The sequence below is a fragment of the Biomphalaria glabrata genome, chromosome 8, assembly GCF_947242115.1.
Source record: "Biomphalaria glabrata chromosome 8, xgBioGlab47.1, whole genome shotgun sequence".
NCBI classification, from domain to species: domain Eukaryota; kingdom Metazoa; phylum Mollusca; class Gastropoda; family Planorbidae; genus Biomphalaria; species Biomphalaria glabrata.
The window spans coordinates 3,261,313-3,284,825 of NC_074718.1; the positions used below are offsets into that span (position 1 = coordinate 3,261,313).

At 37.6% G+C, this 23,513-nt stretch overlaps 1 protein-coding gene across 1 annotated transcript; it reads right to left on the reverse strand.

The window, feature by feature from the left end:
* Positions 1-15,206: 15,206 nt before the first annotated feature.
* LOC106055994 (uncharacterized) lies at positions 15,207-16,259 on the reverse strand. Its single transcript, XM_013212526.2, has one exon. The coding sequence runs from the start codon at positions 16,257-16,259 to the stop codon at positions 15,207-15,209; it is 1,053 nt and encodes a 350-aa protein (XP_013067980.2).
* Between the last annotated feature and the right edge of the window lie 7,254 nt (positions 16,260-23,513).

A 23,513-nucleotide genomic window follows, 5' to 3' on the forward strand; every position in this document is an offset into this window, starting at 1 on the left:
CACTATTATGTAATTGATGGTTGCTACTGTGTGGGTGATGATTGATTTTATGTAGCTGACAGAAGCTACTTCATTGATAAGGGTCGCGGCTTTGTGGCTGACGGTCGCTACTGTGAGGCTGACGATCTGGTTCAAATCCCCTTCCTTGCCATTCTCAGTTCTCATCCCCTGGAAACTGTAATGACATGAACGCCAAGAGCCTGCCACTCACCTTAAGATGACTTAAGTGCTTTATTCTGAGAGATGACTGACTGACAGATGACTGACTGACAGATGACTGACTGATGTTATGTCTGGATGTAGGACCAGAAACGATTAACCTGACCTAAGGGGGCGTTGACATCGGCTTCACCTTATAGGCTCAATAATTAGTGAGTTCCCCGAAATATTTCTTCAGATGTGTATGCCTGTGTGTGTGTGTGAGTGTGTTTAGGTTCACACCCATTAATAACTTATGGTCTGAAAATAGCGGCTGTCAGACCACATTGAACACTGCAACACTAAATAAATAATGATTTATTGCAGGCAAGTATTGGCAGAATGATGTAATTAAAATACTTTCTAGAAATAGATGGTCTGCAGATCTGGTGTCAGTTGAACACACACACACACACATAAAACCATAACTCACAATCCGTCTAATACACACACCATAAACACAAATAAAACACTCTATCACGCACACATAAACACCAAACACACAAACACCAAACACACAAACACCAAACACACAAACACCAAACACACAAACACACAAACACCAAACACACAAACACCAAACACACAAACACACAAACACCAAACACACAAACACCAAACACACAAACACACAAACACCAAACACACAAACACCAAACACACAAACACCAAACACACAAACACCAAACACACAATCAAGCTAAAACAAAAAAAACACAATCTTACGCATAAGTGCTAAACACATAGGTACACACACACACACTAACCAGAGCGGAATTGTTCACACATGCGCTAAACAGACAATTACACAGACACACAAGCCTAAAGCAGACTATCAGGCAGACAAGCTCAAGATTTTGTTAATACCTATGGTATGAATGGTATCCATCTTTTCAAATGAATCCAGAAAGAACAAAGTCTTGCTGGCCGTTGTTTTAAATGTATGTATGTATGCGTGTATATATATATATGTGTGCGTATGAGAGAGAGAGAGAGAGAGAGAGAGAGAGAGAGAATATAACAGTTGCTCTAATAAGATCCAGATGAATCCAGAATTATTTTGACCACTAGCCCTCTCTTATTAAAATTATGTCTGCATTTTACTTAATTTAAAAATGTATGTGAAGCTTAAAAAAAATTCAAACTCTCAGAGGTGGTGCCTAATTGTGTGCCTTTCATCAAACCGGATGTACACATGGAATTGTATGACGTCATTTCCCTTGGATTCTTTTCTCATTCATTGAAAACTTAATTTTAAAAATAAACATAGCAGTGTCTTCAGCGACGAGCCTTTTACAACCAGACCTAAGTATTTTTTAGTGGTCAAAAAAGCTTTTCTTCACTACGCTACAAGTCATATTAATTTGATATTATAAACTTTAAGAGTGTCTACCTAAGTGATCTTGGAGAATGTATAGTCACTATGAAGCTCTACCTAAGTGATCTTGGAGAATGTATAGTCACTATGAAGCTCTACCTAAGTGATCTTGGGGAATGTATAGTCAATATGAAGTTCTACCTAAGTGATCTTGGGGAATGTATAGTCAATATGAAGTTCTACTTAAGTGATCTTGGGGAATGTATAGTCAATATGAAGTTCTACCTAAGTGATCTTGGGGAATGTATAGTCAATATGAAGTTCTACTTAAGTGATCTTGGGGAATGTATAGTCAATATGAAGTTCTACCTAAGTGATCTTGGGGAATGTATAGTCAATATGAAGTTCTACTTAAGTGATCTTGGGGAATGTATAGTCAATATGAAGTTCTACTTAAGTGATCTTGGGGAATGTATAGTCAATATGAAGTTCTACCTAAGTGATCTTGGGGAATGTATAGTCACTATGAAGTTCTACTTAAGTGATCTTGGAGAATGTATAGTCAATATAAAGTTCTACCTAAGTGATCTTGGGGAATGTATAGTCAATATGAAGTTCTACCTAAGTGATCTTGGGGAATGTATAGTCACTATGAAGTTCTACTTAAGTGATCTTGGAGAATATATAGTCAATACGAAGTTCTACTTAAGTGATCTTGGGGAATGTATAGTCAATATGAAGTTCTACTTAAGTGATCTTGGGGAATGTATAGTCAATATGAAGTTCTACTTAAGTGATCTTGGGGAATGTATAGTCAATATGAAGTTCTACTTAAGTGATCTTGGGGAATGTATAGTCAATATGAAGTTCTACCTAAGTGATCTTGGAGAATGTATAGTCAATATGAAGTTCTACCTAAGTGATCTTGGGGAATGTATAGTCAATATGAAGTTCTACCTAAGTGATCTTGGAGAATGTATAGTCACTATGAAGTTCTACTTAAGTGATCTTGGGGAATGTATAGTCAATATGAAGTTCTACCTAAGTGATCTTGGAGAATGTATAGTCAATATGAAGTTCTACCTAAGTGATCTTGGGGAATGTATAGTCAATATGAAGTTCTACTTAAGTGATCTTGGGGAATGTATAGTCAATACGAAGTTCTACTTAAGTGATCTTGGGGAATGTATAGTCAATATGAAGTTCTACCTAAGTGATCTTGGGGAATGTATAGTCAATATGAAGTTCTACCTAAGTGATCTTGGGGAATGTATAGTCACTATGAAGTTCTACCTAAGTGATCTTGGGGAATGTACAGTCAATATGAAGTTCTACTTAAGTGATCTTGGGGAATGTATAGTCAATATGAAGTTCTACTTAAGTGATCTTGGGGAATGTATAGTCAATATGAAGTTCTACCTAAGTGATCTTGGGGAATGTATAGTCACTATGAAGTTCTACCTAAGTGATCTTGGGGAATGTATAGTCAATACGAAGTTCTACTTAAGTGATCTTGGGGAATGTATAGTCAATATGAAGTTCTACCTAAGTGATCTTGGGGAATGTATAGTCAATATGAAGTTCTACTTAAGTGATCTTGGGGAATGTATAGTCAATATGAAGTTCTACCTAAGTGATCTTGGGGAATGTATAGTCAATATGAAGTTCTACTTAAGTGATCTTGGGGAATGTATAGTCAATATGAAGTTCTACTTAAGTGATCTTGGGGAATGTATAGTCAATATGAAGTTCTACCTAAGTGATCTTGGGGAATGTATAGTCACTATGAAGTTCTACTTAAGTGATCTTGGAGAATGTATAGTCAATATGAAGTTCTACCTAAGTGATCTTGGGGAATGTATAGTCAATATGAAGTTCTACCTAAGTGATCTTGGGGAATGTATAGTCACTATGAAGTTCTACTTAAGTGATCTTGGAGAATATATAGTCAATACGAAGTTCTACTTAAGTGATCTTGGGGAATGTATAGTCAATATGAAGTTCTACTTAAGTGATCTTGGGGAATGTATAGTCAATATGAAGTTCTACTTAAGTGATCTTGGGGAATGTATAGTCAATATGAAGTTCTACTTAAGTGATCTTGGGGAATGTATAGTCAATATGAAGTTCTACCTAAGTGATCTTGGAGAATGTATAGTCAATATGAAGTTCTACCTAAGTGATCTTGGGGAATGTATAGTCAATATGAAGTTCTACCTAAGTGATCTTGGAGAATGTATAGTCACTATGAAGTTCTACTTAAGTGATCTTGGGGAATGTATAGTCAATATGAAGTTCTACCTAAGTGATCTTGGAGAATGTATAGTCAATATGAAGTTCTACCTAAGTGATCTTGGGGAATGTATAGTCAATATGAAGTTCTACTTAAGTGATCTTGGGGAATGTATAGTCAATACGAAGTTCTACTTAAGTGATCTTGGGGAATGTATAGTCAATATGAAGTTCTACCTAAGTGATCTTGGGGAATGTATAGTCAATATGAAGTTCTACCTAAGTGATCTTGGGGAATGTATAGTCACTATGAAGTTCTACCTAAGTGATCTTGGGGAATGTACAGTCAATATGAAGTTCTACTTAAGTGATCTTGGGGAATGTATAGTCAATATGAAGTTCTACTTAAGTGATCTTGGGGAATGTATAGTCAATATGAAGTTCTACCTAAGTGATCTTGGGGAATGTATAGTCACTATGAAGTTCTACCTAAGTGATCTTGGGGAATGTATAGTCAATACGAAGTTCTACTTAAGTGATCTTGGGGAATGTATAGTCAATATGAAGTTCTACCTAAGTGATCTTGGGGAATGTATAGTCAATATGAAGTTCTACTTAAGTGATCTTGGGGAATGTATAGTCACTATGAAGTTCTACTTAAGTGATCTTGGGGAATGTACAGTCAATATGAAGTTCTACTTAAGTGATCTTGGGGAATGTATAGTCAATATGAAGTTCTACTTAAGTGATCTTGGGGAATGTATAGTCAATATGAAGTTCTACTTAAGTGATCTTGGGGAATGTATAGTCAATACGAAGTTCTACTTAAGTGATCTTGGGGAATGTATAGTCACTATGAAGTTCTACTTAAGTGATCTTGGGGAATGTATAGTCACTATGAAGTTCTACTTAAGTGATCTTGGGGAATGTATAGTCAATATGAAGTTCTACCTAAGTGATCTTGGGGAATGTATAGTCAATATGAAGTTCTACCTAAGTGATCTTGGAGAATGTATAGTCACTATGAAGTTCTACCTAAGTGATCTTGGGGAATGTACAGTCAATATGAAGTTCTACTTAAGTGATCTTGGGGAATGTATAGTCAATATGAAGTTCTACTTAAGTGATCTTGGGGAATGTATAGTCAATATGAAGTTCTACCTAAGTGATCTTGGGGAATGTATAGTCACTATGAAGTTCTACCTAAGTGATCTTGGGGAATGTATAGTCAATACGAAGTTCTACTTAAGTGATCTTGGGGAATGTATAGTCAATATGAAGTTCTACCTAAGTGATCTTGGGGAATGTATAGTCAATATGAAGTTCTACTTAAGTGATCTTGGGGAATGTATAGTCACTATGAAGTTCCACTTAAGTGATCTTGGGGAATGTACAGTCAATATGAAGTTCTACTTAAGTGATCTTGGGGAATGTATAGTCAATATGAAGTTCTACTTAAGTGATCTTGGGGAATGTATAGTCAATATGAAGTTCTACTTAAGTGATCTTGGGGAATGTATAGTCAATACGAAGTTCTACTTAAGTGATCTTGGGGAATGTATAGTCACTATGAAGTTCTACTTAAGTGATCTTGGGGAATGTATAGTCACTATGAAGTTCTACTTAAGTGATCTTGGGGAATGTATAGTCAATATGAAGTTCTACCTAAGTGATCTTGGGGAATGTATAGTCAATATGAAGTTCTACCTAAGTGATCTTGGGGAATGTACAGTCAATACGAATTTCTACCTAAGTGATCTTGGGGAATGTACAGTCAATATGAAGTTCTACTTAAGTGATCTTGGGGAATGTATAGTCAATACGAATTTCTACCTAAGTGATCTTGGGGAATGTATAGTCAATATGAAGTTCTACCTAAGTGATCTTGGGGAATGTACAGTCAATATGAAGTTCTACTTAAGTGATCTTGGGGAATGTATAGTCAATACGAAGTTCTACCTAAGTGATCTTGGGGAATGTATAGTCACTATATTTTAAAATGACAAATAGCGACAGGCACAAAGAAAATGACATTTGTTACATTGTATCTCATGCTTGACCATAGAGTAAATGGTAGTAGGTTACTTAGAAGCATGTAGCGCCTCATCCTAGTGATTTGTTTTGCCTCTTACTAGACCTATATCTATTTTAAATATTGAACCACTTGCCCAAAGAAACTCATAGCTAGTCAAATAGACAAGGGTTATGACACAGAGAAGGCCCATTGAACTGGAAAGGGAAATAATCGCTAAATATGAAGACTGACAACATCCATTGAACTGGAAAGGGAAATAATCGGTAAATATGAAGACAGTGACAAAGCCCATTGAACTGGAAAGGGAAGTAATCACTAAATATGAAGACAGTGACAAAGCCCATTGAACTGGAAAGGGAAATAATCACTAAATATGAAGACAGTGACAAAGCCCATTGAACTGGAAAGGGAAATAATCACTAAATATGAAGACAGTGACAAAGCCCATTGAACTGGAAAGGGAAATAATCACTAAATATGAAGACAGTGACAAAGCCCATTGAACTGGAAAGGGAAATAATCACTAAATATGAAGACAGTGACTACGTCCATTGAACTGGAAAGGGAAATAATCACTAAATATGAAGACAGTGACTACGTCCATTGAACTGGAAAGGGAAATAATCACTAAATATGAAGACAGTGACTACGTCCATTGAACTGGAAAGGGAAATAATCACTAAATATGAAGACAGTGACAAAGCCCATTTAACTGGAAAGGGAAATAATCACTAAATATGAAGACAGTGACAAAGCCCATTGAACTGGAAAGGGAAATAATCACTAAATATGAAGACAGTGACAAAGCCCATTGAACTGGAAAGGGAAATAATCACTAAATATGAAGACAGTGACTACGTCCATTGAACTGGAAAGGGAAATAATCACTAAATATGAAGACAGTGACTACGTCCATTGAACTGGAAAGGGAAATAATCACTAAATATGAAGACAGTGACAAAGCCCATTTAACTGGAAAGGGAAATAATCACTAAATATGAAGACAGTGACAAAGCCCATTGAACTGGAAAGGGAAATAATCACTAAATATGAAGACAGTGACTACGTCCATTGAACTGGAAAGGGAAATAATCACTAAATATGAAGACAGTGACTACGTCCATTGAACTGGAAAGGGAAATAATCACTAAATATGAAGACAGTGACAAAGCCCATTTAACTGGAAAGGGAAATAATCACTAAATATGAAGACAGTGACAAAGCCCATTGAACTGGAAAGGGAAATAATCACTAAATATGAAGACAGTGACAAAGCCCATTGAACTGGAAAGTTAAATATTCACTAAATATGAAGACTGACAACATCCATTGAACTGGAAAGAGAAATAATCACTAAATATGAAGACTGACAACGTCCATTGAACTGGAAAGAGAAATAATCACTAAATATGAAGACTGACAACATCCATTGAACTGGAAAGAGAAATAATCACTAAATATGAAGACTGACAACGTCCATTGAACTGGAAAGAGAAATAATCACTAAATATGAAGACTGACAACATCCATTGAACTGGAAAGGGAAATAATCACTAAATATGAAGACTGACAACATCCATTGAACTGGAAAGGGAAATAATCACTAAATAGGAAGACATCGTGTTTGTATCAGACCTCGCTTCATCGTATGGTATGTATTTAGTTTTAGAATAAAGACATTCAGAATGTAACTTGTCGGCTATAGTGTATTCCATTATATTACATTATTTTTTAAAATGGAAAATTAGTTTTGTTGTGAGAACGGATATGTGCTCAATCAAATGTTCTGAAAGGAATTATGACCGAGATCTGAAGTGCCACTGTGAGTTTGCTGGTAAAATTGGGACGTGAGTGACATTACGCAAAGGGCTCTCGGCGTTGTAAAGACGGCACTAAAACAAGAATAGAGAGATCAAGAGAAACCTATTTCCCAATCAGTTCACACTAATAAAGATTTCTCTTATCTAGCTCTGTATGGACAACATGGGTCAGAGGGTATCTGGGGTCAAACTTGTGCTGAGAGAGAGGGAGAGAGAAGGAGAGGGATGGAGAGACATGGAGAGAGAGGGAGAGAGGCAGAGAGAGGCAGAGAGAGGGAGAGAAAGAGAGAGAAATCGAGAGAGAGTGAAACAGAGAAAGCAAGAGAGAGACAGAGAGAGAGAGAGAGAGAGAGAAAGGGTGAGAGAGAGATCGAGTTGGGAAACAGAGACAGAGACATAGACACAGAGAGAGAGACAGAGACATAGACACAGAAAGAGAGAGAGACAGAGACATAGACACAGAGAGAGAGAGACAGAGACATAGACAGAGATAGAGACATATAGACACAGAGAGAGAGAGACAGAGACATAGACAGAGATAGAGACATATAGACACAGAGAGTGAGAGACAGAGACATAGACAGAGATAGAGACATATAGACACAGAGAGAGAGAGACAGAGACATAGACAGAGATAGATACATATAGACACAGAGAGAGAGACAGAGACAGAGACATAGACACAGAGAGAGAGAGACAGAGACATAGACAGAGATAGAGACATATAGACACAGAGAGAGAGAGACAGAGACATAGACACAGAGAGAGAGAGAGACAGAGACATAGACAGAGATAGAGACGTAGACACAGAGAGAGAGAGACAGAGACATAGACAGAGATAGAGACATATAGACACAGAGAGAGAGAGACAGAGACATAGACAGAGATAGAGACATATAGACACAGAGAGAGAGAGAGACAGAGACATAGACAGAGATAGAGACATATAGACACAGAGAGAGAGAGACAGAGACATAGACAGAGATAGAGACATATAGACACAGAGAGAGAGAGAGACAGAGACATAGACAGAGATAGAGACATATAGACAGATAGAGAGAGAGAGAAAGAGCGAGAGAGAGAGAGCGAATTGGGAAACAGAGACAGAGACATAGACAGATAGAGACATATAGACAGAGAGAGAGAGAGAGAAAGAGCGAGAGAGAGAGAGCGAATTGGGAAACAGAGACAGAGACATAGACAGATAGAGACATATAGACACAGAGAGAGAGAGAGACAGAGACATAGACAGAGATAGAGAGAAAAAAAAGACAGAAAGTGGAAGAGAACAAACACACAGAAAAAATTAGCAGAGAAAGACAAAAAAACACTACAAGACAAAACGAGCAATAAAAAAAAGAGAACCAAGTCTGTCCATCGTGTGCTGAAGTCTTGCTGTACGGGAACATATCAAAGACTTGGGTTAGTTGTTTATTTGTTTTTTTAAATGGGGCGGGGGTTGAAATAAAAGAGGAAGGGTGTGGAGTAGAAAAATGATGAAAGAAGAGCGCGAGCTTTCCACACCATCAAGACTGACCTTGACCTCAGTCCACAAGGAGTGTTTCTAGAAACTTAGTCATAAAAAAAAAAACACCTTGTGTACCCAGGTGCCTGGTGATGGCGTGAGATCTTGGGGGTCAAGGGTCACTAGGTACAACGACGGGTCTGTTTGTTGTGTCTGGTGTTACAAAGTGTACAGAACGGGGCTATAATGAGCCAGGAGGCTCCGTGAGAAAAGAGGCGCGGGAAGTCCAGAACGAAAAGGAGTCCAGTTCTAAAGTCCATTGACGTCATCACTTAAAGGCATTGGTCTTTATAGGCTACTGGCTGTATGTTATAGGCTAGTGGCTGTATGTTATAGGCTAGTGGCTGTATGTTATAGGCTAGTGGCTGTTTGCGGGCCATTTTTAATTAGAACACCCTAGCAGATTCTAATAACACTGTATCTTGAAGGCTATTGATTTTATCTTCAAGGCTATTGACTGTATCTTCAAGGTTATGGATTGTATCTTCAAGGCTATGAACTGTATCTTGAAGACTATTGACTGTATCTTGAAGACTATGACTGTATCTTGAAGACTATTGACTGTATCTTGTAGGCTATTGATTTTATCTTCGAGGCTATTGACTGTATCTTCAAGGCTATGGGCTGTATCTTCAAGGCTATGAACTGTATCTTGAAGACTATTGACTGTATCTTGAAGACTATGACTGTATCTTGAATACTATTGACTGTATCTTGAAGGCTATTGACATCTTGAAGACTATTGACTGTATCTTGAAGACTATTGACTGTATCTTGAAGGCTATTGACTGTATCTTGAAGGCTATTAACTGTATCTTGAAGACTATTGACTGTATCTTGAAGACTATTGACTGTATCTTGAAGACTATTGACTGTATCTTGAAGGCTATTGACTGTATCTTGAAGACTATTGACTGTATCTTGAAGGCTATTGACTGTATTTGAAGACTATTAACTGTATCTTGAAGGCTATTGACTGTATCTTGAATGCTTTGTACTGTATCTTCAAGGCTATTGAGAAAGTTAGTGTCTACAGTCTGTTGAAATGTGTCTATTGAGTTGTTGAGACTCAAAGAACATTATAAAAGAATTAAAGAACAGTATTAAACACTCAGACAGACTTAGAGAAAATTCAGAGACTTAAAGACCATTATACATTACCTAAATAACACTGTAACAGACTCAAAGAACACTAACAGATTCTGACAACATTTTAAAGACTTAAAGAACACTCTGACAGACTCAAAGAACACTCTGACAAACTAACAACGTTGCCCATTGCCAGTTTCCTGTGACCTCATGACGAATCGGAAGCCAGACAATCAGAAGCGTAATAGATTCATTCTCTTTCTAGTCGCTTTGATATTTCGTTTCGTTGATTTCCTTTCTTCTTCTTCTATTTTTATTCCATATTTTTCTTTATTCTTTCGCTCTCTCACCAGTTTTCTAACAAACTTCAAACGTATTTTACACATGTGTAGATTTGGGAAATTAAAAGACGCAATAGCGCCTAAATCGGTTCTTATAGTTTCATACTTAATGACTCATATATACGAGACGACGTCAAAAACTGGATTTACATCGAGAGCTTGTTCAATAGACAGTAGTTTGTTGAACTCAGTAAACGTTAATGTAAGAATCTGTCGGAAGATAGTCTATGAAAGAAATCTATTAAAACAGTGCTAACAAACGGCACACTGCGAGGCAGTGGCGTAGATGGGGTGGGGGGGGGGAGGAGTGGAGAATTTGAAAAAAACCCGGGGCTCACACTTAACAAATTATTGTGTTTTTTTTTTTAACATTGAATATTACCGAATTGCAGAGGTCACACCCCGGGCCCCCGAAATGATGGCGTATTGCCAGCTACATCACCGCTGCGAGGCTACATTTGGAGGATAGTCTATGTACGAAATCTGCCAGTGATACCTGAGGTCATTTCAAGTTTTAAAAAAATTAATATAAGAAAGCTAACTCTTACAATTAAGTAATAGTATGTATACAGTATTATTCCCCTTGTGTATCAAAAATTAAAAAAAAAGCAAAAGGGCAAAAAAAAAAAAAAAAAAAATATGAAGAAGAAAAAATCGATATATAAATTTGTATTCTAACCACTTTTAAAATCTTTTCCTTGCTCTTCTGTTACAACCTCTCTCCTGAGTATCCTCTTGTAGTCTGTTCATACTCCTTGCAATCACCTTACTTTATGTTCACTTGTAACGACTAATACTCTACAGCAGTGATGCCCAAAATACGGCCCGCGGGCCAGATCCGACCCACGAAGTGTTTCCATCCGGCCCGCCTAAACTATTGCACAAAGTGTAGAAAATCCCCTCTCCAAAGGGTTGATAAAGTTTTTTTTTTACCTACGTTAGGGCCCTAACTTTTTCTCGGGTGGATTGGTCCCATGACCTTTAACATTGTGTTTATGAAATGGGACTAGATGTATAATCTAACAGGAAAAGTGAACGGATCTTTACTTTTTTTTTTGAGGAACATGACAATGAGCCAATGTATTTGATTTGTAAAGATAGTGTGGCTGTTTAAAAAACAAACAAACAAATATGGCAGCATTCTTGATTTGAGCCGCGAATAAAATATTGTTAAACCTCGCCTAGAGATTGAAGGATTGAATAGTTGCCAAAAAGAGATAAGAAAATCAGTCGGTGGTTAAGCTAGATAGAATGCTGCTCACATTGTAAGTAGAGAAATGGAGCCATTGTTCCGAAGGGTATAAAAGAAGACAAACTTCAAACATCTCACTAATTAATGTAAGTGCTAGATCCACGGGTTTCTAATCAAATAGTTTTAGTTCTATTTCGTTACGTTTTTGTATCTTTTCGGTCATGTGGCCCGCGACACGAGTGTCGGAAATTAAGATGGCCCGCAGGTCGAATTAGGCTGGGCATCACTGCTCTACAGGGTGCATGTACACAAGCCACAAGTATTTTTTTTTTCTTTGTAGGATGCCTCAGCTTTTTTTTTTAAAAGGAAACCTCAGAATTTGCGCTATTCAGTTTTAGTTTTATCATCATAGGAATCCTTGGGCCTTAGGCCTCTTTTCTGGGCTTTTTTTTTATTTGTAAGTTCTGATAACTCACAAGTATTAAATCATAAACAATTGAAAAGTTATTAACCTAAAAATATGATAATAGATACATTATTTATTAGCAAAGACATACTACCTAGGTGTATTATATGCCACTGAAACCTACAAATGCTTTCGTAAGTTAATCTTATCAAAGTTATTTAAATCTTACGTAAGGTGAACATATTCTTGTATAATTACAAACCATCAATTTAAAAACACTCCAGAGATAAGCTCTAAACAAAATCTATCATCATTATTCCAAGTGGAGGCTAGAAGCGATCAGATGTGTCTGGAATTTTTTTGATAAGTATATGGGCTGTATTGTTGCTTCAAGCACTGCCAACTTGTGTATTTCCCTGTTCTAAATCCAATCAGTTGATATACGTATGCGTACATCAGTGATGTCCAATCCTATTTGTTCTGCGGGCCACTTTAATTTCCAACACTCGTGTCGCGGGCCATATCACCGAAAAGGTGCAAGAGTGAAATGAAATTCACACTTCACTATTTGATTAGAAACCCGTGGATCTAGTTCTTACATTAATTAATGGAAAATTTGAGGTTTCTTCTATTTTTTTTACGATATCTGAAACTGTCTTCATTTCTCTGCTCAAAGTGTGAGCAACATTGTAGATAGCTTTACCATCCGACTTATTTTCTTGTTTCTTTTTTGGTAAATATTCCCATGAATCCTCCAATCTCAAGGTGTAGTTTAAAAATCTTTGATTCGGGGCTCAAATCAAGAATGCTGTCATATTTGTTTTATATTGCCGTTTATATATATATATTGTTGTTTTTTTCAAAATAGTCACACTTTCTTTCTAGAACTATTATGTTGGTTTATTATCATATTACACACAAAAGCAAAGATCTGTTCACTAGTTCTAGTAGATTCTACATTTAGAGTTCCAGTGAAATAAACACTCAAAGACCATGGTACCAATTTACTACCAATCCATCAAAGAACAAGTGAGGTCCCTAACGTAGGTAAACATTATTTATTTCTTTTTTAAAGGGGAATTTTCAACACTCTGTGCTGACGTTTCAGCGGGCCGGATTTGGCACAATATCCCATAGAATATCCAATAGAACAATACCTCACAGAATATCTAATAGAACAATATCCCATAGAATATCAAATAGAACAATATTCCACAGAATATCAAATAGAACACTATCCCATAGATTATCTAACAGAGCAATCCTCATAGATTATCTAATATAACAATCCCCATAGAATATCTAATAGAACACTATCCCGTAGAATATCTAATAGAACGATACCCATAGACTGAATACTAGTTGCACAAGAGTTAAAGTCTAAACTTCAAGTCTAGAAACTAAAGTCCAACTATCTTGTACCGGAAACAAAGACCACACTAAAGCTTCTAATTGTCGTGCTGTAAGTACTGAATTTTGCCTTTTTATCTGGACTGACCGCTAAACAGATTGGGGCTTCATCTGAGTTGGTGTGTAATAATGGCTTTTGTTCTATGCATCATGCTAAAAATAAATTAGTACGCAATGGTCCGGGCCTTTTTTTTTTTACCAAAGGGTAAAGAGGATATCTTGGAGGTTTCATTATTATATTTAGACACTCAAACAAGAAATAAAAAAAAAGCTTTTATTAATTGTAATTGTATCAATTACTTTGTATCAGTCACGTAATTAAATTTGTAATAGATCTAGGATAACAATAATTAATATGTGCACTTAGAACTATTTTTACCGATTGTTTTTATTTAGCGCAATTTCATGGCTGTCTGGTCGTGCGGTTTGCGCGCTGGACTGTCGTTCAGATTTATCGATGGTCCAGGGTTCAAACCCTGCCCGTTCCCATCCCCCCGTCGTCCTGCGGGAGGTTTAGACTAGGAAGTAATTATCTTCAACTCTGAAGGAACATCCGAAACATGTCAAACATTTTACAAAACAAATAAACATGATTTTAGCTATATCAATACGCTATGATCCTATCTCTTGTCTGGACCAGTTAGAAAGGGTATGGAGAGAAAGAAGGTGGTTTCTGTATGAAAATTACCGTGATTGCTTGTTTAAATGCAGTTATTTACACAATTTAAAGTTGAACGACCTGGAATCAAACTCGAGGGCTTTTCAAGGCAACATGAAGAACACTGTACTAGAGAAGAGCTTATGAAAATAGGTTTTACAATTAGCTATTATTAGTTTCAAAATTTAAAGCAAAGTATAAAGGGGGAATAATTCGACTTTTACAATTGCATCAGTCAAGTGCAATTTGTTCAATAACAAACAAAATAATTTATTACCAATAGTTAATTAACTGTTTTAAAAAATTGATTCTTGTGTTGTCAGGTAAAAGAAATATGTGTGCACACTTTAAGTTTGATCCTTTGATTGGGTGTGGGAGAAATGTACATTTACAATAGTTTTTTTACCAGACACATAGACAGAGTAAATTGATATAATCTTTGTTAACACGCAATGAGCCATAATAGAACCTCATACTGGCTAACCAAGCTGTTTATACCATTCAAACATATGCCACACTAATGATAAATATTTTCAGAATGGCGTCCATCAAAATAAAATATATCAGAATATACTTTATTATATCGCACATAACATGGGCGATCACTCGTTTCGCATGTGACATAAATCTTATGTTTTTAGTTTTTATCTCCCTTTCCTTCGGCAGGTGTGTTTAACGATGAGGCGTGAAAGCTAAGGATGAATGTCAATCTCTGGTCAATATCTCGACATCGTTGAGTTTCAAACTCGACTTCCTGCAAACAGTCGAGACTGCGCTACCATGATGTGCCATTATTTGTTAACCCTCAAACTGCTGAGCTGTTTTACAATGAGTGCATACAAAATGGAATTGCAATTCTGATGTTTAGAGGCTAAACTACCGCCACGCGTTTTAAGGGTTAAGCCATTTCGTTACATGAATTGTACTTATTTCACGGGGTACCAACCAGTTTTGGTGTATGCCTATAAATAGATTCAGTCTTTCACTTCTTGTGGCCGAGGGAGAAGAGCGCGTGGAAGGTTTTTCGAAAGCTGCGGTTCATTACGTAGTACAAGAACGTGTTGACGCTGGCGTTGGTGGCGTCGAAGAAGAAGGCGATGGAGACGAAGATGATGTAGATGTTGCTGTACCTGCCTTTCAGATGAAAGCCCGGGATGGTGAAACTAAGGGCCGAGAACACCACCGTGGGCGTGAAGGTCACAATCAGGACGCAGGCGACGACCACTACCGTCCTAACGGCCATTTTGTCTTTGACCGCTAAAGCTTTGGCCTGGTCCTTGGACGCCTGGGCCCCGCCCCTCCACCGAGAGAGCTTGTTTAACTGGACGATGAGCACGGTTGTCATGACAACGATGGCAGGGAAGGAGGTAAACATCATGACGGTGTAGACGAGGAAGCTGATCCCCTCTAGGTCCAGCCTGTCCAGTCGTGGGAGGAGTCCCAGGAGGGTTCTGTTGAGCTGCGGGAAGTAGGTCCAGTCCAGGAAGAAGAAGCAGTACTCGGGTATGAGCGGGATCATGGTCAAGCAGGATATTGAGATGATGATCACAACAGTGCCTTTAACAGTGATCAAAGCTCTCACTTTGAAAGGTAAAGCGATGCAAAGGCACCTCTCGGCGGTCATGTACACTGTGATCCAGGCCGTGATTCTGGAGAGACAGGCGTGGGGGAAGCCCCCAGTGAGGTACGACACGTCTGGTGGGAAGAAGGTCAGCTCCTGGAGGCTCACGAAGCGGTCATTGAAGCAGATACTGACCCACTCCGTGATCACAACGTTTAGGAAGTCTGCCACGGACAGGGCCAGGAAGCTGACGTTGACACTGGACGTAAGACCCTGCCTACAGAACAGCACAATGTTTAAGATATTCCTAGCCATGCCAAGCAGACACACGGCGGCTGTGAGCACTTCTAGGACCACAAACTGGATGATGTCTTTGATGTGGTCACTCACGTCCAACGGATCAAATAGGACAATCAGTGAACTTCCACCTGTGGGTTCAAGACTGACCACCTCATAGTACAATGTTGAATTCATCTTTCTTTTTTAAATCGCTGTAGTCATACTTGAACAAGGGATTTTACAATTCACATTAAAACTTGGGAATTAATAATTCAATGAATCTGAATAAAACTTTAAATTTTGTTTAAAAATTTTGATTCTTGTTCTTGTTTTATAAATATTTGAAAAAACGAATCTTAGAAACTGTTGGGCAATAGTTTTTTTTTAAAGATTAGCAAATAACTTTAAGAGTTGGGCAAATTTCTTTTTTTTTTTTCAAGAGTTGGGCATATATCTTTTTTTCAAGAGTTGGGCATATATTTTTTTCAATATTTGGGCATATATCTTTTTTTTTTAAGAGTTGGGCATATATCTTTTTTCAATATTTGGGCATATATCTTTTTTTTAAGAGTTGGGCATATATATTTTTAAAGAGTTGGGCATATATCTTTTTTCAAGAGTTGGGCATATATATTTTTTAAAGAGTTGGGCATATATCTTTTTTCAAGAGTTGGGCATATATCTTTTTTCAAGAGTTGGGTATATATCTTTTTTCAAGAGTTGGGCATATATCTTTTTTCAAGAGTTGGGCATTGATATTTTTTAAAGAGGGCATATATCTTTTTTTCAAGAGTTGGGCATATATCTTTTTTCAATATTTGGGCATATATCTTTTTTTTAAGAGTTGGGCATATATCTTTTTTTCAAGAGTTGGGCATATATCTTTTTTCAAGAGTTGGTCATATCTCTTTTTTTTTTTCAAGAGTCTGACATATTTTTTTTTTCAAGAGTTGGACATATTTTTTTTCTCAAGAGTTGGACATATTTTTTTTCTCAAGAGTTGGACATATATATTTTTGGCCAATACCTCGGGGTACAACATAAAAAAAAGTAAATCTTTAAAACAAAACAAAACATAAATAAAATCCCAGACTATCGATTTAAAACAAAACTGCTCTAAGTCATCAAAAGCAAGAGAATATGATCTTGAGAAATATCTTTAAAAATACACTGGTATGACAAAGTAGAAAACACCAAACTGTGGGAGATGAGTGGACAGAAAAACATAGAAGTGCAGATCTTAGAGAGGAAGTGGAGATGGATTTGGTCACACCCTTAGAAAAGATACCAGCAACAGACAGAGCTAGGTAGGTCTTAGAGTGGAACCCCCGGGGAACAAGACGCAGAGGAAGACCAAAAAGAACATGGCAGTGTACTTGAAGAAGCAGAGAAGACCGGGAAGAGCTGGGAAACCATCAAAAAGCTAGCAAGAGACCGTGGAGAGTGGCGTGTTTTTGTCGAGGCCCTATGTTCCATGAGGAACTCAAAGGAGTGATGATGATGATAAACAGAACATGATCAGTAAGTACGAAGCACTTCAGATCAGTACTCTTAAGTCAACCCGAGAACCAGTGAGATAGTTGTAGAACCACTGAACAATTTAGAGTCCACATTTCCTAAAAGTTGGATCACTTTGTCAATGTTACTTTAGACCTACTTATCAACAACAAATAGAATTTCGTGAGTATTCGTCGAAATTGAAATCAAATAACATTTACGCGATGCATACCCGTACGCAGCTGTTCAGCTGTACAAAGCTGTGCAGCCGTTTAATGTCGAGTAACTGTGTACCAATTTACTTTTTAGTCAAACACAGAGAACATGTTTTAAAACTTAATATTACTGTGATGATATTGACTTTCACGTCTGGAATTTTGATATGGCATAATGTATATATCTACACCTGAAAATGACTCACTCTTGATAAAATAAGAATGTACTATTGATCTATAATCTTAACTCTTTCTCTCCGTAATTATTTACCACATTCTGGTGGAATCAACGCTGGTATCGTCAGTTAGGAGAGAAAGAGTTAATCCACTTTGTGTATGTGTTTGTACGTGTGTGTGTCCTGTCGTCAATACATCCAGGATTGGATTCAAATTAATAGTTGTTTTAATTTGATGGAAATCGAGGCTTAATTTGCTAATCCTGATTAGGACTCTTATTACTAGTGAAAATAGTCTATGTTAATTGTCTCCCTTCAGTGTTAATATTTAACTTGTAACATAATCATAGTCTCCACACGTGGAAGACGTGACATATTCAGCACTGGGACAACTCTAACAACCAACATTTACTGCAAAGGATAGTTATCTTCCCCTTGCTTCTAATTATTCTGCAGGAATAATTCTAGCCATCATTCAAGAATGTCGTTACCAAGTTGTCATTACTCATGAGCCAAGCGATGCTCTAATTTGATGTTTTAATCACAACTGTACAATTAGCTTGTAACAAGCACAAAGAGATATTGACCTGATTCTCACAGCCCACACTCTGTTCTCACATTCAAGGAACTATGCCATTCATATTCAGATTTGTGCGTGTGTGTGAGAGTCTAGTCTTGATGGGATAGCAAAGGACTTATTTCATGAAATGACTAGGAACTTACTTTAGTGAAATGTCATTGAACTTATATCAGTGAGATGTCAGTGAACGAGCTTTGAGAGATGTCAGTGAACGAACTTTGAGAGATGTCAGTGAACGAGCTTTGAGAGATGTCAGTGAACGAAGTTTGAGAGATGTCAGTGGACGAACTTTGAGAGATGTCACTGAACTTGCCTTACTGAGATATCAAGCGAATTTGTAAAAGTGTTGTTTTGTCCATGCCCATGTTTTTGTATTTGTTTTTCTTTCTTTAAAATAAATTCTCCTTGCTATTGTAAACACATTTGACTGCAGTTTTAAAAAAAAATGGCTAGGAGCTCCTGGAAAATCAGGAGACCGCGGAAACCCTATTTATAACTAGAGTTAGCGCGGGGCATGTGAAGGTTCGGGGCCCACTGCGGCCCCTTAGGCGCCCTAAGGCCGGCCCTGACTCTAAGTATTATACAAAGTGTCATAGATCCACTGTTTCTTCAATTAACATTAACAGTTTTAACCTTACAAAACGGAGTACGTAAACATCATGGTCATAGCTTGACAGGGGTGCATAAATCTAGTCAACGAATAATGTCTTGGTAATTTATCAGTTCTCCCCCTTGCTAATAGTAATAGTCGGTTCTACATGCTAACTGTTTTGTTTAATTATTTTTTTTTTTGTAAAAAAAAAAAAAGGGGGGGGGGCTCAAATTCCAAATATCAATTCTTTTGACACAGTTTTTATAAAGATATTTTTTAATTATTCAAGAAGAATGCTTAATAACTATCATTGTAGAAAAAAAAATTAAACTACATTATATCTTATAGTTGGGGTCATGCAAAGGGTATTCTCCAGAGGCGTTTGATCATTTTAATTCAAAAAGTTTAAACGAATGCATGCAAGACATTTCAACACCTCCTTGCTAAATATGCAATTCCAGAGTCTGTACATCTTTTTCTAGGTCAGGACGGTCGAATGTCTATCGAGTGACGTATTATCTTTGTGTGTTGCGTGAACAGATCCCGCATGGAGACTTCTTGCTGGACAAGAGGAGTAACTCGGGTCGAGCGAGCACATTAGAAAATTACTGGCTGACCAGAACAGGGCTTGAACGGTGGAGGGAGAACTACGACAAAGGGTGCCGCCACTGCATCGAGGACGATGAAGCAGTAAACCACATTCTGTATGAGTGTCGCGTTTTGCAGGGGGGACGATCGGGACAAGGAAATAAAAGAGAGAGAGATAACTAGTCCATGTGTGGCATTAGGGCTGTCATTGTACGTGGGACAAGGCGACCTTACAACTCACTGCCCGCTTCCTCTTCCGTGCTTCTAATGGAGTAATTCTCACCATGGTTCGCAAGGGGTTTCTGATTCGATAAAGAATGCACGACGCCATGTTTTATGAGGATGGCCACGTTCTCGTGTTATTCTATCTAGGCCTCCATTATATTGCTGTCTTTAAACGCCTGTTTCTCTCTACTTCAAAACTGTTCAGCGACCTCATTTAACATCCACAGAACCACTGAGGGGATAAATTTGATTAATAACCGAAATGTTCGCTTACTAGTGAGCCTGACACCAAGGAATACATTGGGCTTAAGGACCTTGCGTTTATTTCAAAATAGTCATCTTTGAATGACGTAAACAAAGAGTTAAGTCCCCCTTTCAGACCTTACGATCTAGGGTGCAGAATGCAGATGATGTTAGGGTCATCTGGTTCTTCGGCCGACTGTTAACCAGCAGGGTGTTATGTGGCCAGCACAACGACCAGCCGTCTTTGCTTTTCCCATCCAAATTTGGTAGCCATTATAGCTGTGTGGACTCAGGGCTGCTCTAAAAATCCCGAATTTCAAAATACCAATCTTTACCGAGATTCAAACCCAAGACCCCAGGCTCGTAAGCCTCCGCGTCCCAAAATGACATAAATGAATGTCAATCATTGATAACAAAATACGTAAACAAAAAAAAAAATGAACTAACTCTTCAGTTTCTCTGTTCAGTTCAAAAGAAAGTGCACATTATTCAGAAAATTATTATTTATTTGTAACCAACCAATCGGTTAACAAACATTTGGGAGTTAAAATCTTATCAAAATAGAATTCTTTATTCACTGGGAAATTAAGAGATTTTCCCAACAGAGATTAACGAGGATACAGCTATCCTCATCAGGACAGTAATGGCCAATCTGTTAATTAACATGCTCTTCCTTTGATATCTGTTATTCAGGAAGCGCCCCACATTTATTTTTCTTCTGCAAGTCCCTAAAAGAATAATTCTTAGATAATTTTAGCGATAATTTCTAAATGTAACGATGTTTAGCATTTATAAATCCAAATAACATCACTAGTTAGGATGCATTATTTCTAAATGTAACATTCTTTGCAGTTTCAAATACAAAATACTATCTCATACAAGCAAGATAACATCCCTAGTTAGAATGCATTATTTCTAAATGTAACACTCTTTGCAGTTTCAAATACAAAATGCTATCTCATACAAGCAAGATCCTCCTTTTTTTAAACTGTCAGGTAGAGTTGAGCCTTCGGCAGTTCGGCTCTTGGGACTCTAGGCCAGCAGAAGTGAACAAGAGCTTCCTCTGACAGGCCTGAATGAGAACAGCGTACATTGTTCTGTCTGGCGGGGGTCAGATTCGCTGCCAGAGGCCACGTACTCCGGGACCCCCGCCATTCTACTTTTCCATTTATGTAACGGGACCTTGTGGAACGGCGCCTGGATTGTGATAAGGTTGTAGGAGCCTTTTACAACTCCGAACTGTGCAATGAGGATACTCTCGCGCTCCCTTAGGCACCCCCTCGGGAGTCTAGCTTTGCTACCCTTCGGCCGAATCTTTTCCTCCTACGATCGTTTCTTAGTTGCTTTCGATAATGACCACTTTGTCATCCAGGGGGCTGAGGGCCTTGCACTGGGGTTTTATGCCTCCTCATGTGGCTGGTGAGACCCATGTGAGCCCGGAATGTTCGGCCGCACACTGGGCAGGTTATTCCAGCTGGAGCTAGTGTCGTTTGCCTTGATTTTCTTCTCTGGCGTTTTTTTTCTGCCAGCGAAAACGGCTTTGACTGGCCGGCTAAACCAGGTAGAGGGTATCTGACGTGTCCATGGCACTCAGTACACTGAGGTTCTGTCAAACGTGGCATGTGAAGTCTGGACTTGGAGGACTGTGCATAACGTCACAAAACTAGACAAATCGGACAGAAAGGCAAGTACCAGCACAATGCTGTGGAGCACTCAAGAGCAGGACACAAACTTGTCCCCAGACGTCTTGACCAAATCTTGCTTCCGGAAAAGTATAGGCTTTAGGGCGAGAGAGTGAGGTAAATGTGTTGCGCGAATCCTCCTCACTTTAATCCAAATTCCAGCGCAAGTTGATGAAATAGAGCGTGGGAAGATAATTGCTGTGATTACTTGTGATGTCTTGATGTATTATGCACTTTAGGAAAACAAAATTGGTCTCAGGCAAGGGTACCTGACAAGACAGGAATTAATAAAAGAAATTCACCGATTAGATGATTAACTATTGGTGATTATTTTGTTTGGTATCTTGAAGAAGGGAAAGACATTTTACTTGACTGAATTGGTGGTATAAGCTGAATTAGTGCCATTTATAGGTCGCCTCTCTAAATTGAAATAAACAATATATAACTATAAAATCTTCTCTAGCCATAAGTACCTGACTAGCAGAGTGGTTAGCACGTCAGCCCGAGAAGGCTTCAGCCACGAATTCCTTTTTTTTTTGTTGTAAATGATTGTAAAAACCCAATTATGGTAGAATCCACCCAGATATACCTTTCTTTTTTCCTCCCCCCCCCCCCCAAAACCGCGGCCCTCATTTTGCCGACTGGTCCGAATAAGTGATAGGATCATAGCGTATTGAGAAATCTAAAAGCATGAAATAGCACTAATCAAAACAATAGGAAAATATATTATTAATCGCTCAGATTTATTGTTAATAGTGTAATTCTACTACAATTGTAATCATAAGGCTGATCCTAAGTTATTTATATTTTTGTATTTTTTTTTTTTTTTTTTTTTTTTAAATGAAACCTCAGAATTTGCGCTATTCAGTTTTAGCTTTATCATCATAGGAATCCTTGGGCTTTATGCCTCTTTTCTTTGCCTCTTTTTTGGGCTTTATATGCCTCTTTTATGGGCCATCTTGCCTCTTTTGTGGGCTTTTTTTTTTTTTTTTTTTTTTTTTTATGTTTTTATTTGTAAGTTATCATAATTCACAAGTATTAAATCATAAACAATTATGAAAAGTGATTAACCTAAAAATATAATAACAGTAATAGAAATATTATTTAATATCAAAGACATACTACCTAACCAATGAACCCCCTAAAGACAGAAAAATGATACAAGTATACTCTACTCCAGAACAATCCACTGAATATCAGATATCCCTGACCCCCAAAACCCTATTTCTGAAAAACTACATGAGCATTATACAGGTATATGAAAATCAAACTAGATAATTCTCTACCCTAAAGTCCATTATTTTTCTAAATGTTAATTCCAAGTGATTAGGAACAAACACCTTATTATTATGTAGACATTTGAGCCAGGTAGCCCAAACAAGATTCCTGTATTCGGAAACAATAATCAAGTTAAAGTTATGTATCATTTTATTTTTTAGTTTTGACAGCTTGTTTAAAATAATAGACAAGTTAACATTTACATAATTGCCACAGTTTGCTTCCAATAGGTCCATTACAGTACTTCTAACTTGAAGGAATAATGGACATTCCAAATACATGTGTTTTTCGTTATCAGCATTTTCAAGGTGGCATAATATACATTCACGGTCATTTGCCCGTCTTCTAACCATAGTGGTCATTTTTATTTTTT

Coding starts and splice junctions, on each gene's coding strand:
- LOC106055994 (XM_013212526.2), bottom strand. CDS start 16,259: ATGAATTCAACATTGTACTATGAGGTGGTCAGTCTTGAACCCACAGGT.